The sequence below is a fragment of the Acomys minous genome, assembly GCF_964271855.1.
Source record: "Acomys minous genome assembly, chromosome: 5".
NCBI lineage: Eukaryota > Metazoa > Chordata > Mammalia > Rodentia > Muridae > Acomys > Acomys minous.
Window position 1 is genome coordinate 14,075,507 of NC_140494.1, and position 20,878 is coordinate 14,096,384.

A 20,878-nucleotide genomic window follows, 5' to 3' on the forward strand; every position below is an offset into this window, starting at 1 on the left:
CAACCCTCACCCTCACCCCCATCCCCCACCCCAGCCAGGCCCATGGCTTTCCTGATTTGCAATGGATTTGTGCTAATGTGGTTTCTGCCTTGAGCGAGCTCCGGTTTAAATCAATCCAGACGTAATTAAGCCAAGTTGAAATGTAATATGATCTCACTCTCAGGCCCACTGTTTCGTTCTTCCTGCAAGGCATTATTATTTGTGGGGTGGGGAGGGGAGGGGAAATTCATCTCCTGGATTGAGTTAGGGACCTTCCTTATGCTTCCCATTCGGACCTGTTTACCCACGGTCATGGTCTGTGGAGCACAACCTGTCTCAGGAGAGCAACCCCACATTGTGCTCATGTGAGCACGTGTGTGTGTGTGTGTGTACACACACACAATACACACAGGCACATGACTGTGTTACATTAAGAAGTAAACTTCTAGGGGCTGGAGAGATGGCTCAGTGGTTAAGAGTGCTGCCTGTTTTTCTAGAGGTCCTGAGTTCAATTCCCAGCAACCACATGGTGGCTCACAACCATCTATAATGTAATCTGGTACCCTCTTCTGCAGATAAAGCACTCATATGCAATAAATAAAATAAATAAATCTTTAAAAAAAAAAAAAAAAGAAGTAAACTTCTAACAAAGCCGTGGGATAAACAGAAGAAGAGATGAATGGATATTTCAATAGATGTCAAAGTGGATTGGGGGAGACTTTACATACTTATCGAAATGGGGACCAGCACTAAAACAGGCTGAAGGCGACATTGTCTGTGGGAATGGTGTGGCCCGTGTACACTTGTGGCCGTATGTGGCGGTCACAGGACCATCCTTGCATGTTAGCTTTCACCTACAGCCTTGTTTGAGACAAGGTCTCTTTTGTTTCTTGTCACCAAGTTGCTAGGCTAGCTGGACCACTGCCTCCCATCACACTGTAGAGATTACAGGCATGTTCACCTCCACCAGGCTTTTATCTAGGTCCTTGGGATTCAACTCAGGTCTCCACACTTGCAAAGCAAGTGCTTTATCCATTAAACCATCTCTCCAGCCCAACACAAGGTTGCTTTACATGAAACTTAAATGAGTCACTATGCTGGGTATGTAGCTCCATGGAAGAACACTAGCCTGGCATGCATGAGGCCATAGGTTCAATCCCCCAGTAGCACAGAAGCGAAAGCAACAACAATAACAAAAACCCGACAAACTACCACCACCACCAAACTAGGAGAAGATTCCATTTTCAAAAAGAAAGAGCTAAAGAAACAGCAGATCAGCTGGCTTAAAGGGATTACTGTATCTTTCAAGTGACATCTTTGTGTTCTTGTTGGCCTCCAGTGCTGCTACATTGTATGCAGAGACAAACCTAGAAGAAGTGAAAGCTTTCCCAGCATGAACAGGCATATGCTCCCAGGAAGCAAGACAGTGGTAGGATTGAGAATGAGGCAGTGTCATGTGAGGACATGTCTATACACTGTGGTATGCCATGCATGGTTTGGGGACTGTTAAAGTGACTTGCCACTTAGCCTCAGGCTATATGTGTCATTTGTAACATTCAGTTGGTGACTGCTTTAACTGGCACTACTGTTTCCTTAATGCCTTGCTTTTAACAAAGTATATCATGGAGGTGTGGGCGTTTCCAACACTGGGGAGGGAGAGGGCTTGTTTTCCTGAAAGTCAGTCTGTACTGTCTCCACCCTGTCTTTTGTCCACACTGAAGATGTATGACATGACAAACAACACAGACTTAATTGCTTACAGCTTCCCGAAGACACAGTCTCTTCAATTCCTCCAGCCGCTGGCGCAGCGTCTCCTCCAGCGCTTCCTGCCTGGATTTCAAGGCAGCCAGCATGTCTTTCTTGGCCGACTGGGAGCTATCGGATTCCTGAGACCCTGTCGATAAACAGCAGGGTTACTAGGCCAACTGACCGGGGACACACATCTGGACCACTAATGAATTTCACCGGAGCTCACACCGCGGATATGAGATTTACCCGGGGAACCAAGGAGCGTGAAATGAGACAGGTGTGCGGCGTTCCAAGCATGAGGAGTGAATTCCAATGCCACATGGAATATATAGCTACCTAGAGGACCAGCAGGAAAGAACACTGTCGTTTCTGGTTATCTTTTTTTTTTTTTTCTGGTTATCTTAAGACATGTCACATACCTGGTTTCCTCTCACCAGCCAATTTTAATACATTTTACACAAGGAAGGGGGGAAAGTTAAAGTTCAATTTAATATTAGTAATTTCAATACAGGTTTTTAACTTGTCTTTTGTCTACTGAAAGATGTTGATTTTTACATAGTACAAAGATAGTATCTGTTCATTGTAAAATATTTGACGATAGAGACAATAGGGACAGGTATAAAAATAATAAACTAGTCATCTAGAGATAACTATCCTATTATGCATTTTCCTTTGGCCTTTTCCCCAGAAGACACACACACACACACACACACACACACACACACACACACACACTAGAATGTTGTCTACTACTGTACCTAAGTGCTGTATTCTGAGAAAATTCTCTCCTAATGGAGGCAATACACTAGAGAGTGATGCATGCTTCTCAGAAGACTTATACATATTTTCTGTGCCTTCCTGGCTAGCATATCTACATGATTCAAACAGTGGGTTTACCAGATATGAAAGCTTTGTAGAAGGCAACACTGTGAACCAAACAAAAGGAAAATGAGCTGAAAACGCCAGCTGGAGGAATTTAACTCACACCAACAGAATAATTTCAAGGCTGCCGTGTCAGGCTCCCAGAGCAGGCTTCTTGTAGTGAGGCCAGTAGCCCTTTCTACTTTGATGGGTCATGGAAGGTATCTGAATGTCCTAGAAAAGGCCAGGTTAATGCCTATATTTCTTCTCACATCCACAATAGCAGGACTGTTAGAAATCAACAGATATTACTGAGTATGCATGAAGGGGGCTCAGACGATACCGCTACCAGCAAGGATCCAATCACTTCACATTCATACAGAGCTGGGTGACGCTGAGGCAGGAAGAACACAAGTTCAAGATGGGCCTGGACTACGGAAAGCTAGTTCAGAGACTTAGATTAGCACGGTTAAAGATGCACATCTCTACAGTGAAAACTGTAACCCCCCGCTGGGGAACAACTGGGGATACAAATGAACAGATATGACTACTGTGGACCTGGATCCCGATGTTAATGTTTTAAAGATATCAGTTCACCATGAATTAAGCAAGATAAAAGAAAAGCCATTCTACCAAAAATCCCAGGAGGACTTGGTGGTGGTAGGGTGGGGCTTAGGAACTGTATTTCCATAAGAGACAACTGAACATCTGGATGGCTTGGTGAGCAGGTAATGCGGTGGAGGCTAACTCGACTGAAAAGATGTCTCAGAATCCCCAGCTTTTAGAAGAGTTCCGTGCCTTTGCATTAAACAACTTTATACACACCATCCTATTCTTTAAGGTCTCTGAGCAGGAAGCCCATATTCCCTTCATTTCCAGTCTTCCAGACCCCTGTGACCCTAATAAGGAATACGCTTCAGCATCTAAGTACAATGTGACTCTGACTTAGGTTTTTCTTCTTTCCCTTTTCTGGCCCATTTGAGCTTGAAATTGAAGACATCTATCACTGTAAGAACAAACCATCTTTATGCCTCCCCAGGAGCAAATAAAAAATATTGTCAGTTGTATACTTGGGTGCTATAATTAAATTGTATCTCATCCTAGTGAAAAATAATAACTGTCTATCGCTTGTACATCATCCCGTTATGGAAGCTACCTTCCAAGCTTTGAGTCATGCTGTAACTCTTTCCTGAGTTTTTGACATGCTTTAGTTGCAGGTGTCCAAATTCAATAGCAAACGCAGCAAACGCTTGGTCCTTGCGGAGACTCCATTACCTCACGGTTCTCATAGACTAAATCCAGATGTGCCGTTCTCAGGTGTCACATCACTGGATCTTATTGCCGGCTCCCTTTTCCACCAGTGGCTCAAGGGGTTCACATTCCTAGGGCCACTACCTTGTGCTTATCGACTCCAAACCCTCTCCAGGCTATGTCCATCTAGTGCAGCCTGGAAAAGTCATTATGAAGCTTAATTGGGTCTCTTAGTACCCAGCACTGATCCCATTTGAAGACAGGAAAATTTAATGAGGCATTCTCTGTTCCATAATCTAAAAAATTAATAAGGATGTAAAATAGTACTGGAAGGAAGTCAGACTTTAAAAACAGGCCTGGGGAAAACATGGGCACAAAAAGATTAAAGAATTTCTAGTATGAGTGAAAAACTCATCATTTCCCCTTCACCCCTGCCTAACCTCTCAATAGGAAAGGATGATTTATTGAGTCTAACTTAAGCCTCTGTAATGTCCAGGAACAGCAAGACTCACCACAACGTTAAGTTTTGGGAAGCAAGCATACAATTTGTGGGTGATGGGTCTGCTGTTACAGGATTAGTAAAGATTTGGCCTTGAGTAGCAGGGCTCATTACTGCTACCTAAATTATTATTTCTAATAATTAACTTAAATATCAACCCACATTAGCTGGGCTAGAGAGCCTTGGCAGGCTTCATGGCTCCCGAGTCTGTCTGCGTACAGCTGGCACCCCAAATGCTAGCTGGCTCTGCTGCATGCCATGAGTCTGGAAATTCCTTCAGGAGGAATACAGTGCCCAGAGACTGGGTTCCACCGCTGCAAGAAACTGACCCAAGCTACTCTGGACACACAGGTTTCCATTTTAATGCTAACTGGACAGCCGGGTAGATGGAAAACATCTGGATTTGATGAAGCCTAAGCCATTCGTTAGATGGGTGTTTGTTGGGTAAGGCACCTGCTCTCCTATCTCAGTAGTCAAGAGTGAATGGGACATCACGTATAAAACACTTAGCACTGTGCCTGGACTAGGTAAATCCTTCACACAGGGGCTGATTTACCATAAGTGGTGTAGAATTAGAGAAGTCACTGAAATTAGCTCCTCCTTTTTCATGAGGTACCAGCCAAAGATAAGTTCACTCAACAATTCGGTGTAGAGTGATGACTCTATTCATTTTTTTTTTTTGTGTGTGTGTGTGTGCATTAATGTTCTGCCTGCATGTGTCTCTCTATGGAGGTGTCAGAACTCCTGCAGCTGGAATTACAGACAATGGTAAGCTGCCACGTGAGTGATGGAAACTGAACCTGGGTCTTTTGGAAGAGCAGCCAGTGCTCTTAACCACTGAGCCATCTCTCCAGCTCAGAGTGAGAGCTCTAAAGCTCCAACTACAGAAAGATGCTGCCCCAGCTTGAGGTAGTATCTTCAGACCATGTTTTCCCAGCTCTAAGACTGCAGACAGAGCTGAGAATGCGGTTAGGATACTTACTGGGCTATGAATCTCCATCCCATAGTTCACAAGTGTAAGGCAGTTCCACACAAACCTGTTGTATTTGTGGGGCAGTGGTGGCTCACGCCTTTACTCCCAGCACTTGGGAGGCAGAGGTAGGCATATCTGTGAGTTTGTGGCAAGCCTGGTCTACGGAGTGAGCTCCAGGATGGCCAGGGCTCCACAGAAAAACTCTGTCGTGGAGGAGTGGGAACCTGTTACATTTGAAAAGAGATCCCACTGCCTTCTGTCTTGAAGGGTAATCTACTAACTGGAGGCAGGAGGTCTGATGGCTTCAATGTGTAAGAGCTTGCATGGTCTAAGCCTGTGGGCCATGACCAGTAGCTGAGGACATATGTCCACTCAAAGGAAAGATGGCCAAGTGACTCAGAACAAGCTCACTGAGCATCTGGAGAGGTGAGGTTGAGCATCCTCCACGAGTGCCCTCTAGGCATTCCCTGAATGAGACTCTTGCCTCTTAAAAGAGGAGAAAGATAGGAAGCTAACAAAATGGGGCAGAAATCAAGGAGTAGAGATGCTCTCTGGGTTGGCCACCTCAATAGCAGAACTGAATCAGGAGCTCAGGCCAGTGGGAGTTTCTCAAACTAAAAGTTCAAGACAGACAAATAAATGATACTTTACCCTGTCTGTCATTTGTTTGGTGACAGAGTCTCAGTATGTAGACCAGGCTGGCCTGGGACTCACAGTGATCACCTGCCTCTGCCTCTCGAGTGCTGGGACTAAAGGCCTGTGCCACCACCGCACAGGTGACAGAAATAATTTCACATTCTGGATTTGGACTTGGGGAAGTCTGGGGCTACTATTGGTCCATTCTCAATGATTTGAACCAATACATATTGCATTTGCAAGACCTCTTCAAGGTTAGATGTGAAGCCGATAATATTGACAAGACACATAAATCTTTAAAAAGGACAGATAGTGACTGAGAAAGACATTGGGGTTGTCATCTCAGACCCACTAATGGACAATACAAGGCTTTGGAGTGTCAGCCCTTTGAGAACCATCATGGTCTTATCTATAAAGCAGCCACCCGATCACTCTTCTAAAATGCCTCCAAACTTGAAGTTCTGTTTCCTAGTAAACAACTAACTCCTGTAGTTCCTTCTCATCCATTAACCTTCACGGGGGTGCAAATTATACCAAAGGAACTTTATACCCAGTCCAACCTCCTTCCTTGACCACTCAAACCTCTAGAAATGACAGGTGCTCTACCAACTCTGATCATTTCTCTGCTGCTGCAGCTGCCTCCTGGCAGAGGGAGGTGGGGGGCGGGGTGGGGCGGGGCATGTCTAATTACCAACAAGTGCCTAGAGGAGTTATCTCTTCTAGCAACAGGACAAGGCAAAGATCTGTGACTGGGAACGCTAAACAGATTTAAGCTGGAGCTGTCTGTAAGATGAAGTGAGAGGAAGGATGGGTCACCTCTACTTTACTTAGAAGAGTGAAATTTCAAAATTTATACATTGAACAAAACAAAACAAAACAAAACCCAGTAGCCCAGGGATGCCTGGGGAGGGATGAAGGGAATAGGGGATAACAGGCTAGTAAGATAATGGATAATACACGGGTGCCCTTTTGGAGAGGGTTACCAGGTGGCACTCAAATTTACAGATAAGGATATTCAGAATAGTCTTTGGGAAAGAAACTGCTGCAGCGCCCTCCTAAAGCAGGAGCCTGCAGCCTGTGGGTCTAGGGTGAACGGGGCTGTATATGTGTTTCAGCTCGGCTACTGAGTGGCTCTGGGGTGAGGCGGGCACGTTCTAGAACTTTCTGGAGTCTCGGTTTCTCTCCTACACACTGGGCAATGAAAACAGGGCTCTTCAAATGTTAGGAGGATGAAGAGAGGTAATGCTTGGAAGATGCTAGTAGATAACTCAGAACAGACACAGTGCCGCACGGATACTAGTCATTGCTATTAAAGAGGTGTCCTGGCTTTTCCTAGGGTGTTGCCTTCTCCAGTTCAGAACGGTCCATACTGTGGGAAAGGAAGAGCACCAAGTCGACCAGCAAGGAAATGGGAAATTACGGCAGATGTGGCTTCACCAGCCCGGGTAGCTTCGGGGCAGAAGGGAAAGAAAGTGAGTTTTTGTTTCTTTGGTTTGGTTTTTACAGAACTCAGCAGGGGCTTCTTACATGTCACACTTCACTGAGTCCCCAGAGAAGCTTGATCTCGACATTCATAGCCAAGGTCACAGTGCCCCAGGGACGGTCATGGTGATACAGAGGTGGGATTCAAGCTTTGCTCCATGTGGCCTGTTTTGTGCCTTGAATGGAAACTCCATGAGGGTGGGAGTTTTCTGTCTCACTGCTAGGGTGCCATGGTACCACCCTGTGGATTGCATCTCCTTACAAACTCGGTCCACAGTACCACACACTCTGATCTCGAAATGTAAGAGAAGGCAGAAGGAGAAAAAGCCAATGGGGGCTCTTCAGATCTCCTGGTGCAACAACAGAGACTCCTGGAGCCCCTTCCGTGTGCAAGGTGGTATGGGGGAGACATACCCTCAGCCCCCAGGACTGCCCACTGGAGGATGGGAGACACTGTGGTTGTCAGGGAAAGCACCCACAGCACAGGGGACCACTCGGGGGACTGGCCTGGTTTCTCTACAATCACTTCTCTGAGGAGGTTTGGCCTCCCTCTGATTGACTGCCAAGGAAACCAATCATCGGGTGAGTTCTCTAGAAAGCCTTTCCTGACTTAAGAGCTTTGCAGATCTCTATTTGGGTGCTAGAAGGCTGAGATATAGTATTTAACCGTTGGTGATCACATACACTCCTCCCCCAAAGGACTCGGCTGAACTAGGCCACCAGTGGGACAAAGAGCCGATCATGAAGGAGACAATTGCCTAGAGGTATATTTTTGGAGACAAGATCTCTAGCTCAAGCTGACCCTCAAGTCCACATATATGATCCGCCTGCCTCTACCTACTGAATTCTGTCATGAGCACTACCGCACTTGGTTTATATGGTGCTGGGGGTTCAATCGAGGGCTTTAAGTGTTCTAGAGACAAGGACTCCACCAAGTGAGCCACATCCCCAGGCCCAGGAAAGTGAGTCTTATCTGCACGTGGCTCAACAAAGACCGTGGCTCTAAGAAAGTCCTTTCCAGTGGGCATTTGGGATCTTTGGAGGCAGCTGACACCACAGCTATTTACCGTGGTCTTGGGACTGACTTGGCAGTGGTGTATGGAAAGACCATATGTGGGGAGGCAGCAGAGGCGGCTCCATGCTGGTGAACGTATAGAAGGAGCTCTTCGCTCAGCTTTGATGGAGAGAATTTGTTGCCCTCATTCCAAAGATCCCAAGTCAGTCAGCACCGGATATGAGTTTGCATCCTGCTAAGGATACACAGCGACCTGCGCATCTGTTTTTGCACAGAAATGCTGATGCCCAGCCCCTACCCCCCAATCCAGAAGGCGGAAGTGGTGCTTTCCTCTTTGGAAGGAGGGGAAATTTAACACAAATAGTTACCCCTCCCACCCTCCCAACTCCCAGCATAAAAGAAACCTGTTGTCCTAAAAGCAAGGGAAGGAAATGACTGCCTGTTTGGGCCTTTGCGTGGGGGGTTGTGGGGGGGAATGAAAAGTTTTTTTATGTATATAAAAAATAGTGAAGACAGCCAAGTCCCAGCAGCTCTGTAGAAGTGGTGAGGAAAAGGTTTGGCAGATACTCAGGAATAAGTATGGGGAAAGAGGTTAGACTCTCCCCTATGATAAAAAGATATTTATTTCCCAGACAGATTTTTCAAGGATGAATTCCTTACATCAAAAGATGTCTTAGGGACCCTGTGATATGATGCCACATTGCTGATGGCAGGATCAACGTGTTATCTCGAGGGACCATCTCGGTGAATTCAACGGGCTTTCCAACATGAACAATGCATGCTTGAAGGACTTCTCATCGGTCCTGGAGGTTTTACAAACGGAAGAGTTTTAGTTCAAAGAGTAGTGAAATGGGAGTTCTTTGAAAAAGCAGTCACCTTTTGACAGTTGCTGGGAGTCTGTAGGATGCCTGTACTCTTGGGGGAGAGTCAGTGGCACTTTTTTTTTTTTTACCAAAAGTGAAGAATTACAAATGTCATTTAAAAGGGGGTGTACTCCACGGCAGGAAGAAGGGAAAGAGGTAAACAGAGAGACGATGGGTGTTTAAGTGCTACCCACATCTGGTAGGCTACCTGACTGAAACCATTACTTGTGAGTAATGCGGATGAGTTCCATCCCTCAGCACCAGAACTCAGAGAGTTGATCTTGCTGCCCCAGGGCTGTTGCTTGCTCTAGTGTAATACGGAGGTTTGGAGATTAATTTGCAAATCTCAATCATCTTTATTCTGTGCTCTCAGCAAAGTTGAGGAAGTTGAACATGGAATTCGGCTAAGTAGAAGCAGAGTGGTGTGTCCGGGAGGCCTCTCTTCCAATGTTTAAAACTTCACCACTGAGAGCCGTTCACTCAGACTATAGAGTATGGATCTTTCTTCTCGTTAGCAGATAAATACTCTTTTACTAGTAACACTTGAGGGCACAAAGATAGCCAAGTGACTTTGACACCCTCCACCAAACAGAAGTGGGAGGGGCCACCTTCCATTTTTCTCTCATTTTCAACTCAGGCCAGGCCTGCTTGGATGAGTCCAGAAACATCCATTCTGCAGACAGGGCTTTTTGCAGCCTGCCCAGTTTCACAGTCCAGTATAAACAACCTCTTTGGCAGTGCCTGGGAGGTTATGCCCAACAGCAGAGCCGAGGTTATGACCAAATCTAAGGCCTCTGGAATGCAGTTCGTCTTGTACCTAAAAGGAGAGGCACCACACAGCTGGTAGAAAAATCTAAAAGGCCAGAGAAAGATCCAGGAAGAAGACAGACTAGTGACAAGAAAGGATGCAGACAAAAAGAAAAACACTAAACAACGACAACGACAACAACAACAAAACCACTGCATGATTTATACCAGAGTCACGCACTGCAGCGACAAGCACACAGCTGGAAGGCACCTAGGTCATCTCTCTGTGGGGAAGAGATGTCAAGTAGTTGGCACCGTCCTTTTTACACTAGTTATTAATAAACATGCTCACAATGGAAGGAAGCGGTTGGAATTAGAGAAGGAGAATGTGGGAACTGATGAACAACGAAGGTGGAACCATTCCAGGCGAGGCCGGGGTCAGGGCTGAACACAACATGTTTTTCCTAGAATGAAAAGTGTCCGAGGCGTGGAATTGCAGCAGAGTGCAGGTTTGGGTGTGGCTTTACTTTTAAAACTGTAGATCCATCACCCTAGCCTTCATGTTCCTGCTTGATCGAATCGAAGAAGAGTCAGCTGCCATCAAATTAATCACACAGCCAAAATTTTTATATATAAATCCCTCTCTCTCTCTCCTCCCTCTCCCCTCCCCCCTTCCCTAACACACACTCACACACACTGGTTTGGGTGGCTAATACAGCAAGTCATGGGGCCCTGCAGAACACTGGGTATTTCTTGAGTGCGTTTGTACCATTTGTTTTAAACAGCCCGAGAGCAAAGCTACATCTATGACAGCCCCTCCGCTCCCCCTGAAGTCTTCACTGTTCCGTGAAGGCAAATCCACAAAACAGTGCTGACCCACATCTTAGACTCCCACTTCCAGACGCGCTATGAAGAGGCCTTGTGTCTTCAGCTAGAAGACAAGTAGAGTTGATTTTGGTTTGTTCTGCCTCCTCCACACCCCTACCCCTCTACCATCTCAAGCAATGGGGGAAGGGAAAGGAGGACTAAACCCTCTGAAGATCCTGCAGATGATTTGAGGCGGGTCTTCTGTTTTTCCTTCTTTTCTGCTGATGGGGATGAGACTGAGGACTTTAGGTGTGTGGACTACGCTATACCCTAGCTCATGTGTAGAGAGGAAAGATGGGCTAGCAGGGCTAGCAGAGAGAGAGAGAGAGAGAGAGAGAGAGAGAGAGAGAGAGAGAGAGAGAGAGAGAGAGAGAGAGAGAGAACAAACTGTAAACACAGCTCAGCCAAACGAATGGTTGGACTTTACAGTTGTTCTCTCAAACTGTATTTGAACATCCTAATGATTTGCTACTTAAAGTCCACGTGAACAAAACACCGCGGCCAAAGCCAGCTCCAATTTGCAGGGAATGTCCCGGCTCTTATGGGCCACTGTGACTAAATGTCCCTGCTTATTCTCTTCCTTTCCGGTGGCCAATTAGCAGATTTCCTGAACCCCTACACATGTAGGTTTTGTCTAACTCAGACCTGTAGCTGACTTGGATGGGACACACCCTGCGGGTGTCCACGGGATATAAGCCGACAGTTTCCTCATGGGCGCTCCTACATCAAATGTCTTGACCCCAAGCATAATTAATCACAGAACCCTGTGCTTTTTCATTTGGAAATGCTAGTTGCCAGCTCTTCTGCTCCGCTCATACTCAGAACATCAATGTGCATGAACTTCTGATTTTTGTAATGGATAACAATGGTATCCCTCCATTTCTTTAGCATCAGAGGCCTCAGATACCAAGAACTGGACTTCCTGGCAAATTTAAAGGTACTTACACCCTCTTACATAGAAAAAATGCCTTTAACATTACTAATAGCTTGGAACTACTTTATCTTCATTTTGTGTCAATAGACAATACTCAAACTCTTTCAGAGAGGCACTATATGCTTTTAAATGCTGTGCGTATTAACCCCTTCCCCAGATTTGGCTCAGGCCAGCCCTGCACAATTGAGTTCAGAAACATCCATTCAGCAGAAGGAGTTTTTGCAGCCCTCAAGGTTCTACAGTCCAGTATAAACAAACCCAGGCAGCACCGACTCCTTTGGCAATGCCTGGGGTAGGGGTGGGGGTGGGGGTGGGGGTGAGGGCGAAGGAGCTGTTCCCAACAGCGGACGCACAGCTATGATCAAAATCAAAGCATCACATCTCTTAGGAGTTAAAATAAATGTTTATATTATGGAAATATGACAGCATTGTTATATGGTTCGGTTGTACGTGATGTTGTGGTACCAGGACATGTGGAAAGAAATGAATGGAAGCCAGAAGGGTTGGCCACTATTGCTGCAGGGGCGACATCTGAAAGGGCTGAGGGGCTGATGCAAGTGACCTCAAAAGGTCTAACACCAGTTTGACCAAAAAATGTCAACCTGACAGCAGGATGGAGATACACCGTCTGGTTTTAAAGATGCTTAGATGCCATTACTAATAATCAATGTGCTATCCCTTTTACCTTACAGGTCTGGGCCTCCTGTGAAGGGGAATCTTGGTGGCAATTCTCAGGAGAACTCTTTGCAAGGTCGGAGACACCACACATTCTAGAAACATGGAGATTCTTAACGCATGCCACGAGCCTCACTGCTATTCTCCAAAATGTCTTATCAACAACTTTACTGGCTGCTGGCCAATAGACTAGGGATTGTGTGTGTGTGTGTGTGTGTGTGTGTGTGTGTGTGTGTGCGCACGCGCGCGCATGCGTGCGCGCTAACTAGGTTCTCAACATGCTTCTAAGAAACATTTTCTAGGTACCATTTAATAAGGGGTGGGAGGAAGGAGAGAAAACCGTTTATGCAGTTGGATGCTGGGTTGTTGGGTTTGTGAATGAAACGTTAGCATGAAAAGTCAGGCAAGTGGTACTAAAAAGACAGAGCTGACCTGTAACAGCAAGTGTGTGAGAACACACTATAGGCAAGAGGACAGAAAGAACGAGGAGGAGGGAGACCAGCCAGCTGCCCCATTAGACCAGCAGCTAGATTCCTCCATATTGGGGACACGAACCTGGGGTCCATCACAGACAGGGGTCCCAGTGGCTTTCTCAGGTGCAGGTTGCACTCTCTCAGAGCAAGCACTCATGAGGGGCAGCGGGCAGAAGGCTCTGTGGGAGGGAGGACCAGACCCACGCACCCTAGAAATTCCCTTTGTGCGCTGATGGCATGCATCCTGTTCTGGTTCCTCCCTCCATTGTCCCAGATGTTTTTTCCAAAGTCATAAGGGTGGGCGTGGGACATTCCCAAAGAGCCTCGAGCTTCAACTGGCATTTACAAACATTTTTTTCAGGCACAAACTTGTATGGCTTGGAAGAGGTTGACATGTCCCTTGGTCTCTTTATGGAACTTTCTCTGTTTAGAAACATGGAAAGGGCCATGTGGCTGAGAGCTAGTGACCGCTATAAGCTGCACACGGCCTTGGCCGCTGCCATCAGTTCCTAAACATCTTACCCGGGGCCCCATGATAACATGTGAAAGTCACTTCAGCATCTTGAGAGAAAGATGCTTACACCTGACATGTAGGCACAGACTCGGCAGGAAGGTTTTCTTGTGATTTATCCCCTTTAGCCCACTGGACTGGTGGTGCATGTCAACCAGATGGCGGTACAGAAGTGGATTGCTTCTGGGTTTAGAGATGCGCAAGTGCCATTCCTGGTGGCTATGTGGGGTCAGTCTCACCTTAGGAACTGCATCTACAGCTGTTGATAGGCATCTGACTTGGTGCCCATAGAAGTTGCCTCAGGGATATGAGGGGCCCAGCAAGATGGACCAGGTCATAGGCTGAAAGTGGAGAAGCCTAGGTTTCACTATCTTGAGCCATATGCCTACTTTGGCCTTCACAGCACAGACCCTGGACCACCAGCACCGGCTGAATGATCTGGGCACTTGATAGAAATATAAACTCATTCCTGGGCTCATGCAGCCTGACAGTCTTGTGAGATGAGGGAGAAGCAATGGTTGTATTGTACTCCCATGACCCTGAGGCTGGAAGAATCCAGGGTGGAGCAAGCCTGGATTCTCTGTAACTAGATAAGGTGGCAGATAAAATAGTCCAGGCTCTTATCTGAGACTGGGTTTAACAGGAATTAGAGGAATCTTTGCATGGTTAAAAGACAAACTAGGTGCTGCCTTTGGCTCTGCTTTACCCATTCGGTGGGAGGCTGGGCAGGGCTGTAACTCCAGACAGACCCTTGGGTTCTGAATGGTCTTGCCTTGATACGAGAAGACAACATTTTCTACAGCCTCCCTTGCAAACTTCTAAGCCTCAGAAGTAAGTAGTGGCCATTTGGAACACCTTTTGCATGAAATGGCTTTGAAGAATTCCAAGCAGGGGCAGAATTCCAGTTAAGAGTCAATGCCATGGAGAGCTGGCATAGACAGATCCAGCTTCTGTGAGCCCAAAGCTTATATAATTTTGACAGTTCATTGAAGACAAACAATATATAACATGTTAGATTATAAAACTCACAAGCGTGCGAACGTACTACTAGGTCTCTGAGAGGTAGGGTCATAGCCTGTCCAACATGGAGACTTGAGTTCACACTCTGTCTGTCCCCACAGCAAACCCATGTCTCACTCCAGGCCCAGTGCCCAGACTCCTCTCCTTAGCTCTGAACTTCTGACTATGAGTGGTCAATACAAGCCCAGAAGTGAACACGCAGCTCATCTTCCTCTTCTGTCTTCCCCTTTACAGTTATTAGAGTTATTTGCAGTCACTGTACATAATTCTAGAACTGGACCTGGAAAATGATGATAGGCGGTAAAGACTCCTTTTCATTTTCCTAGCTCAGAGTCAAGGTGACACAGCTCCTGCTGCCCTAGTTAACTTTGTCTGTCAGCTTGACATGGCCCAGATCATCTGCCTGAGTACAGAATCGGCCAGATCATATTAGCCTGTGGTCATGTCTGCGCCATATTGTCTTGGCTGATGATTGATGTGGGAGAGCTCACTCCACTGTAGGTGCTATCATCCCGACCCTGGTGGGCCTGGGCTGCAGAAGAAAGTGGGTTGAATATGATTCTGGGAGAGCAAGCCAGTGAGCAGCGCTTTTCTATGGTCTCTGTTCCAGTTCCTGCCTCGAGTCCTTGCTCTGACATCCCTTGGTGATGGACCATTAGCTGGAAATGTAAGATCAAACAAACCCTTCTCTTCCCTAAGCTGCTTTTGCTCATGGTGTTTAGCACCGAGACAGAAAGCAGACTAGAACAGCCGCCTAAGTTAATCGGGGTTTAAACAAACAGCTACAGAAGAGGCACTGACTAGTCACACTTGGCTCGCATTTCCAAACAATTGCTGTCTTTTCTCTCCCTCTGACCTCCATAAAGCCAGGCCTGTCCTGCCAGTTAAACAACAGCATTCCCATCCTGTCACTAAATCAGGGGCTAGGGTTTGAACCCACAGCCTTGTGTGTGCTAAGCAAGTGCTCTGCCAATGAACTACTTCCTTGATCTCCACTCTTGAAGCCAAGATAAATTTGATGTGGCCCGCCTGACCTTTAGTGCCAAAATGACCTCCCTGATGCTCACGGAAATAGACAGTAGAGAGCCAGGTGTGGGGACGCACGTCTTTGATCCCAGCACTTGGGAGTCAGAGACAGGAAGATCTTCATGAGTTCGAGGCCAGCCTGATCTACAAAGTGAATTCCAAGATAGCCAAGGCTGTTACACAGAGAAACCCTGTCTTAAAAACCCAAAATAAATAAATAAATAAATAAAATGCAACAGGTGCTCATTCAGCTGTACCTTGTGATGGCAAGTCTCTCCTTTACTCCGTTACCTTTTAAAGCCCCAAATGTCTCCTTAGAAGCAGAATGTAGCAGCTTGACCCTCACCTCTGTCCTTCCTCAGTATAGCCTCCCTCTTGAGGTCATATAAGCAAACCCATACTCAGTTGACACTCCTGATGATAGTTAATGACTCCAGTGACCAGTCAGCATTCTAAGAAGCCTTCAGAGTGAGTGAGTGAGTGAGTGAGTGAGCGAGCGAGTGCCCTTAGAAACTCAGACAATTTGTCCCATGCTGTGAAGTACACGGATCTCATCCCGACACTTTAGGAAACTTTTCAGGCCCACATTTGGCTTCAAGCTTTGGTCTGAGAACTAAAGCCAGCTTCTAGACCACATGCCCAGTAGCCTCCCGGGCATGGTGTCCCAACCCCTCCTGTGGAACACCATCTGTGGAAGCCAGTCTTGGGCTCAGGCCCTACCTGAGGACAGTAGGCTCCCACTGCTGCCGCTGATGATCTTTCCTTTGCTCCCCATGTTGGCTAGCTTTGAGGTCTTCAGCGTCCCTGTTTCTGTTAGGTCAATGGCGATCTCGCTCAGACTTCGTGCCGCGTGGATCTTGGACTGGAAAGGGAAGGTGAACAGGTTACGGAAGGAACAGGAAACACACTTGACTACTTGTAATCCTGAATTCAGGTGGCTCATAAGCTACACAAACCGGAATTCACAGCCCAGATTCTGCAGTCTATAGAGCATAGTGTGAAGAGTGTGGTCTTTGCAGCTTAGATTCTGGGAAAGGCACTTAATCTCATTGAGCGTTATTGTTCTTAAATATAAGCCAGTGAAGTTACCACCTACCAGGGAGGGATGAACTGTAGTCAAAGGAGACAAGCTGTGTGTACGACATTCTCTCCCCTCCTCTTTTTTTCTTCTCTGCTTGACAGAACAACAAATAGAAAATTGTGCCAAGCCAGTAATCCTAGCTACTTGAAGGAGATGGCATTGGGAGATTATAAATTCATAGTCTGCCTGCACCAAAGAACAAGTTCAAAGCTATCTTGGGCAGCTTAATGAGAGACCCACTCTTGACATAAAAAGTAGAATAAAGATGTATAACTCAATGATAGAGCATGTCACTAGTGTGTACAATATCTGAGGTTCAATGCTTAGCAACATACACACACGTACATATATGTCACACACACATACACACACAGTGTGACTATACTTACTTTATGCTTTTTTTTTTTTTTTTTTTTTTTTTTTTTTGGTTTTTCAAGACAGACTTTCTCAGTGACACCCTGGATGTCCTGAACTTGCTTTGTAGACTGGGCTGGACTTGAACTCACAGAGATCTACCTGCCTCTGTCTCCCCAAGGGCTGGGATTACAGGCATGTTCCACCACACCCGTTTCTCATTTTATACTTAAACAAGGAGGGGAGATGAATTTTTAGCTTTATGAATGACAGACTAGATTTGTGAAACAAATTCATGAAATATCAATACATTTAGAAGTTGTTCTGCATCTTCAGTTGTTTCCCATGTTTATTACCAGGGAAGGTATAGATGATAAAATCCTGGCATTCTGCATCCATCAAAGACTGTACACACAGACAGAAGCCTCTGGGACACTGAGGGCCCGCCCACCAGCAGCATCTGTCACAAGATTTGCTTTAACCCTCATTGACTGAATCTACAAAGTCTTCGTACTGCAGTTCAAATTCCACTCCACGGTGTGCACAGATCAAATGACCCTCTGTGCCAATGGTTGCGCTTGGAGGAAAGCCCCCAAACGGTTTTGTGTTTACAACTACATCCCTAAAACTGATATGTGTGTGTGGGGGTGTGTGTTCCTGGTAAGGCTGCTTTAGTTACACCCTTTGTAATGTGGAAATGTGTTGTATTTTCTTCCTATTGACATTATTTGGCGGTTTGCAGTTTGTTGCTGTTGTTTTATAAATCAGTGTTTTCATGAGACCATACGCATCACGGAACCACTACAAATGACAGTCTGAGCACACACTGGCTCTCTGTGGTAGAGGTAGCGGGCTTTAGCGAGCTCAACTGGGTGTCTCCTGCATGACAGCAGGTCTTTCCACACCCACAAGGCTCCAGACAGATTCTGACAGCCTTGGTGAGGCCTGCACACCGCTGTTCCCTCTTCCTCATTTACAGGCTTCCTGCTTTGCCTAGGGCTTGTTATTTGTCCCACAAAGGCTATCTGGGCCCTTAAGGCCTTGCCCTTCCTCTGGCCTGTTGTCGCCTGCGCTGACGAACGCCAGCGACTTCCGGCCCGAAGAAGCACTGAGACTTTGGCTCTTGTGTTCTTCACCTGACGTGAACTGTCTTCCTCCTCCCCTCCTTCTCTCCCATTGGTGCTTTGACTTGGGTCTCCATTCCAACCTCCACTTTCTTCCTCAGGTTAGAGCCCCCTTGTTCATAAACAAAGCCGGCTGCGACAGGAAGCAGGAAAGGCCTTTCTACTGCATGTGAACTCAGTATCTACAGCACCATCTGGCTGCGCTTTATCCTTCAGGCAAGGAGAGTGAGCACAGTCCATTACTTCCTCTCTTTCTGCGCTGCGCTTTACCAAGTTGTTTCCATGGACTCAGCTCACACTTAAAACAACTACAGAGCAGTGATTCCTCATGCCCGCATAGCACCAGTGGCAAAGACCCAGAAGCCCCTCCTGGTCAGTCACTGCTTGGCTTTGATCCTTGACCTCTCTGGCCCTCAGATGCCGGTTTATAACATGGGAATCTCAAAGCCCACATCACAGACTTGGGATGTGGACCATGGCAGATACTCTATGTCAAGGCCATTCATTGCCATAGGAATGGGATATAAATTAAGACCTGGATGCAAGTCGTGAATGAGGTCAGACTGATGGCTCTCCTTGACATCTGAAGGATCCCATTAATCACATGGGCAACCTGTCCTCAAAGAAATCCCTCCTCTCCTTCTTACAACATCAATCTCAAGAGGCAGAAAACCAAAATACAGAGGCAGCGACAACAGCTAGCCTTCTTCTGATGCAGTCAAACATAAATTCTGGTACCTTTAAAAACTTTCTAGAATGGGCCTGTCACAATGACCCAATAGATTCCTTGTTGGGTGAGAGGCAGGAAGAAACAACGAGACTTCCAGGAGACTCTGTTCTTGCCTGGTCAGGTCTCAGGGCCAGCCCCAGAGTCCCTAAACATCCCAAGTGGCCACTCGGTGCCAGTCCTGGTGTTTGGTGAACAAACCCTAATTTGTTCTTAATTTGCTGTTTATTTTAGAAGGAGTAACTATCAGATTGGATGAAGAAAGAAGAAAGGAGTAAAAGATGTCTGCACTGGGGCCTAACTCCAGAAAGCACCACCCTAAGGTCAGAGGGAAAGCATCCGTTCTTTCCCATAAACAGTGTGAGCTTTCAAATACTTTCTCCCAAAGTCTACAAGTCATTCTTCGGCTCCAGGATGCACAGGCCACTGGATCCTTCCCACAGCCTTTCTGATCTTTAGTATCAGCAGATATAAGTGATTAATTATAATTAGCATCTGCAGAGCTTCATAGGCTCCATGAACTGCAGAGCAGCGCCTTTCTCCACTCTGCCTTTGATGGTGGGAGGTCCCCTCCATATACATACTTGGGGAGCTGATGGAGGAAGAGGAAGAGAGAGTGAACAGGGAGAGAGGGGAGGCGTTCTGAAATGATCTGTGCAACGGGCCTGAAGGGAGAGAACTCTGGGTGTCAGGGAGGAGCAACATGAGCTGTCTTGGCCCCTGCTCCTGCTGACTCAAACCACTAGACAGTACTTGTTTCTCTGGGCTTGATAAACATCACTTGGGAGGCCTGAAGCACGCTGGGAGCCCTTCAGAGAAAGGAATGGCTGGCACGGCCCCATACAGTAGAACGTGGAGCCCTGCCAGGATGCCAGCCCACACCGGCTGCCCAGAAACAGCTGAAGCTTTCTATCCCAGACCTGTCGACAATCACTCACAGAATCCATGGGGCCCCACCAAAGATGGGGCCGCACGACAATCCCCGAAATGAACCAACCGGGTTGCAGCCCAGTTCCTATGAAGGGTTTCACCATCTCTGATTTATGTGGGGGTCTTCTCAGAAAGTTTAAACTTGCTGCAGCATTGGACAGGGGAATGTGTTAATCTCATCGTGATGTTAATTAATAAGACACAAGTTTCCAAAGCACATATTTCCTAAAGCAGTTTCACAAACATCATGTCATTTTGCCAACCACTAATCTTGGTCAAGGAATTTCTTCCCCCCCCCTCCCCGCCCCCTAATTGGAGAAAGCAAAGAATGCGTGATAAGAAGCCTACCCAGGCCGCAGAGCTGGGAAATGCTCATAGGAACATGGTCCTCACCTGTCTGTAAGGTTAAAGAAATGGCTCCCAGGAGACATGGAGGGCTGAGAACATAGCTTGGTGGTGGAACACCTGCTTAGCAGCAAGATCTTAGGTTCAGTTCCTAGTACTACAAAAATACAAACATTTCTTGTCCAACACATAGCCAGGGCTCTTGTGGCCATGTAAAGACTCTTGGGTAGAGTTCTATGCCTCTTAGAAATTTGGCTATATTCTTTTGTCCTTCAGAGTTAGCTGACAAGGAAAACTGAAAGCTTTCTCATGCTTTTGGTCTTTGCTTTTACTTTTTTTGGGGGGCAGGGCAGGCAGAGTTTCATTAAATAAGTAGCCTTGGCTTGTCTGGAACTCTCTGTACAGATTAGGCTATTCCTGAAGCAGCAGTCTGCCTCTCAAGAGTTAGAATTAACAGGTGTGGGCCACCTCCTGCAGCTGGGCTTCTCTCTCTCCTTAACAATTTATTTTTATTTTAAGTACCTTGGTGTATTACCCGCATACATGTCTGTGTTGAGGTTGCCGACCCCCTGGAACTGGAATCATAGGCAGCTATGAACTGCCGTATGGGTGCTGGGACTTGAACCCGGGTATTCTGGAAGAGCAGCCAGTGCTCTTAAATATTGAGCCATCTCCCAAATCCTGGGTTTGTCTCTTTAAAAAAAAATGCTTCCTGTTTAACAAATAACTGGTGGTCATTTCTTCCTGGGCTTTACT

At 46.5% G+C, this 20,878-nt stretch overlaps 1 protein-coding gene across 11 annotated transcripts in view; it reads right to left on the bottom strand.

Moving 5' to 3' along the window:
* FRMD4A (FERM domain containing 4A) overlaps nt 1-20,878 on the bottom strand; it is a 586,135-nt gene that overhangs the window by 25,742 nt on the left and 539,515 nt on the right. For all 11 annotated transcript variants that reach the window (XM_084781779.1, XM_084781777.1, XM_084781778.1 and 8 more), the window contains 2 exons: nt 16,282-16,423; nt 1,740-1,873 (listed from right to left, as the gene is read on the bottom strand). In XM_084781779.1, the coding sequence (XP_084637905.1) occupies nt 1,740-1,873; nt 16,282-16,423 (276 nt within the window). The remainder of the gene's footprint in view (nt 1-1,739; nt 1,874-16,281; nt 16,424-20,878) is intronic.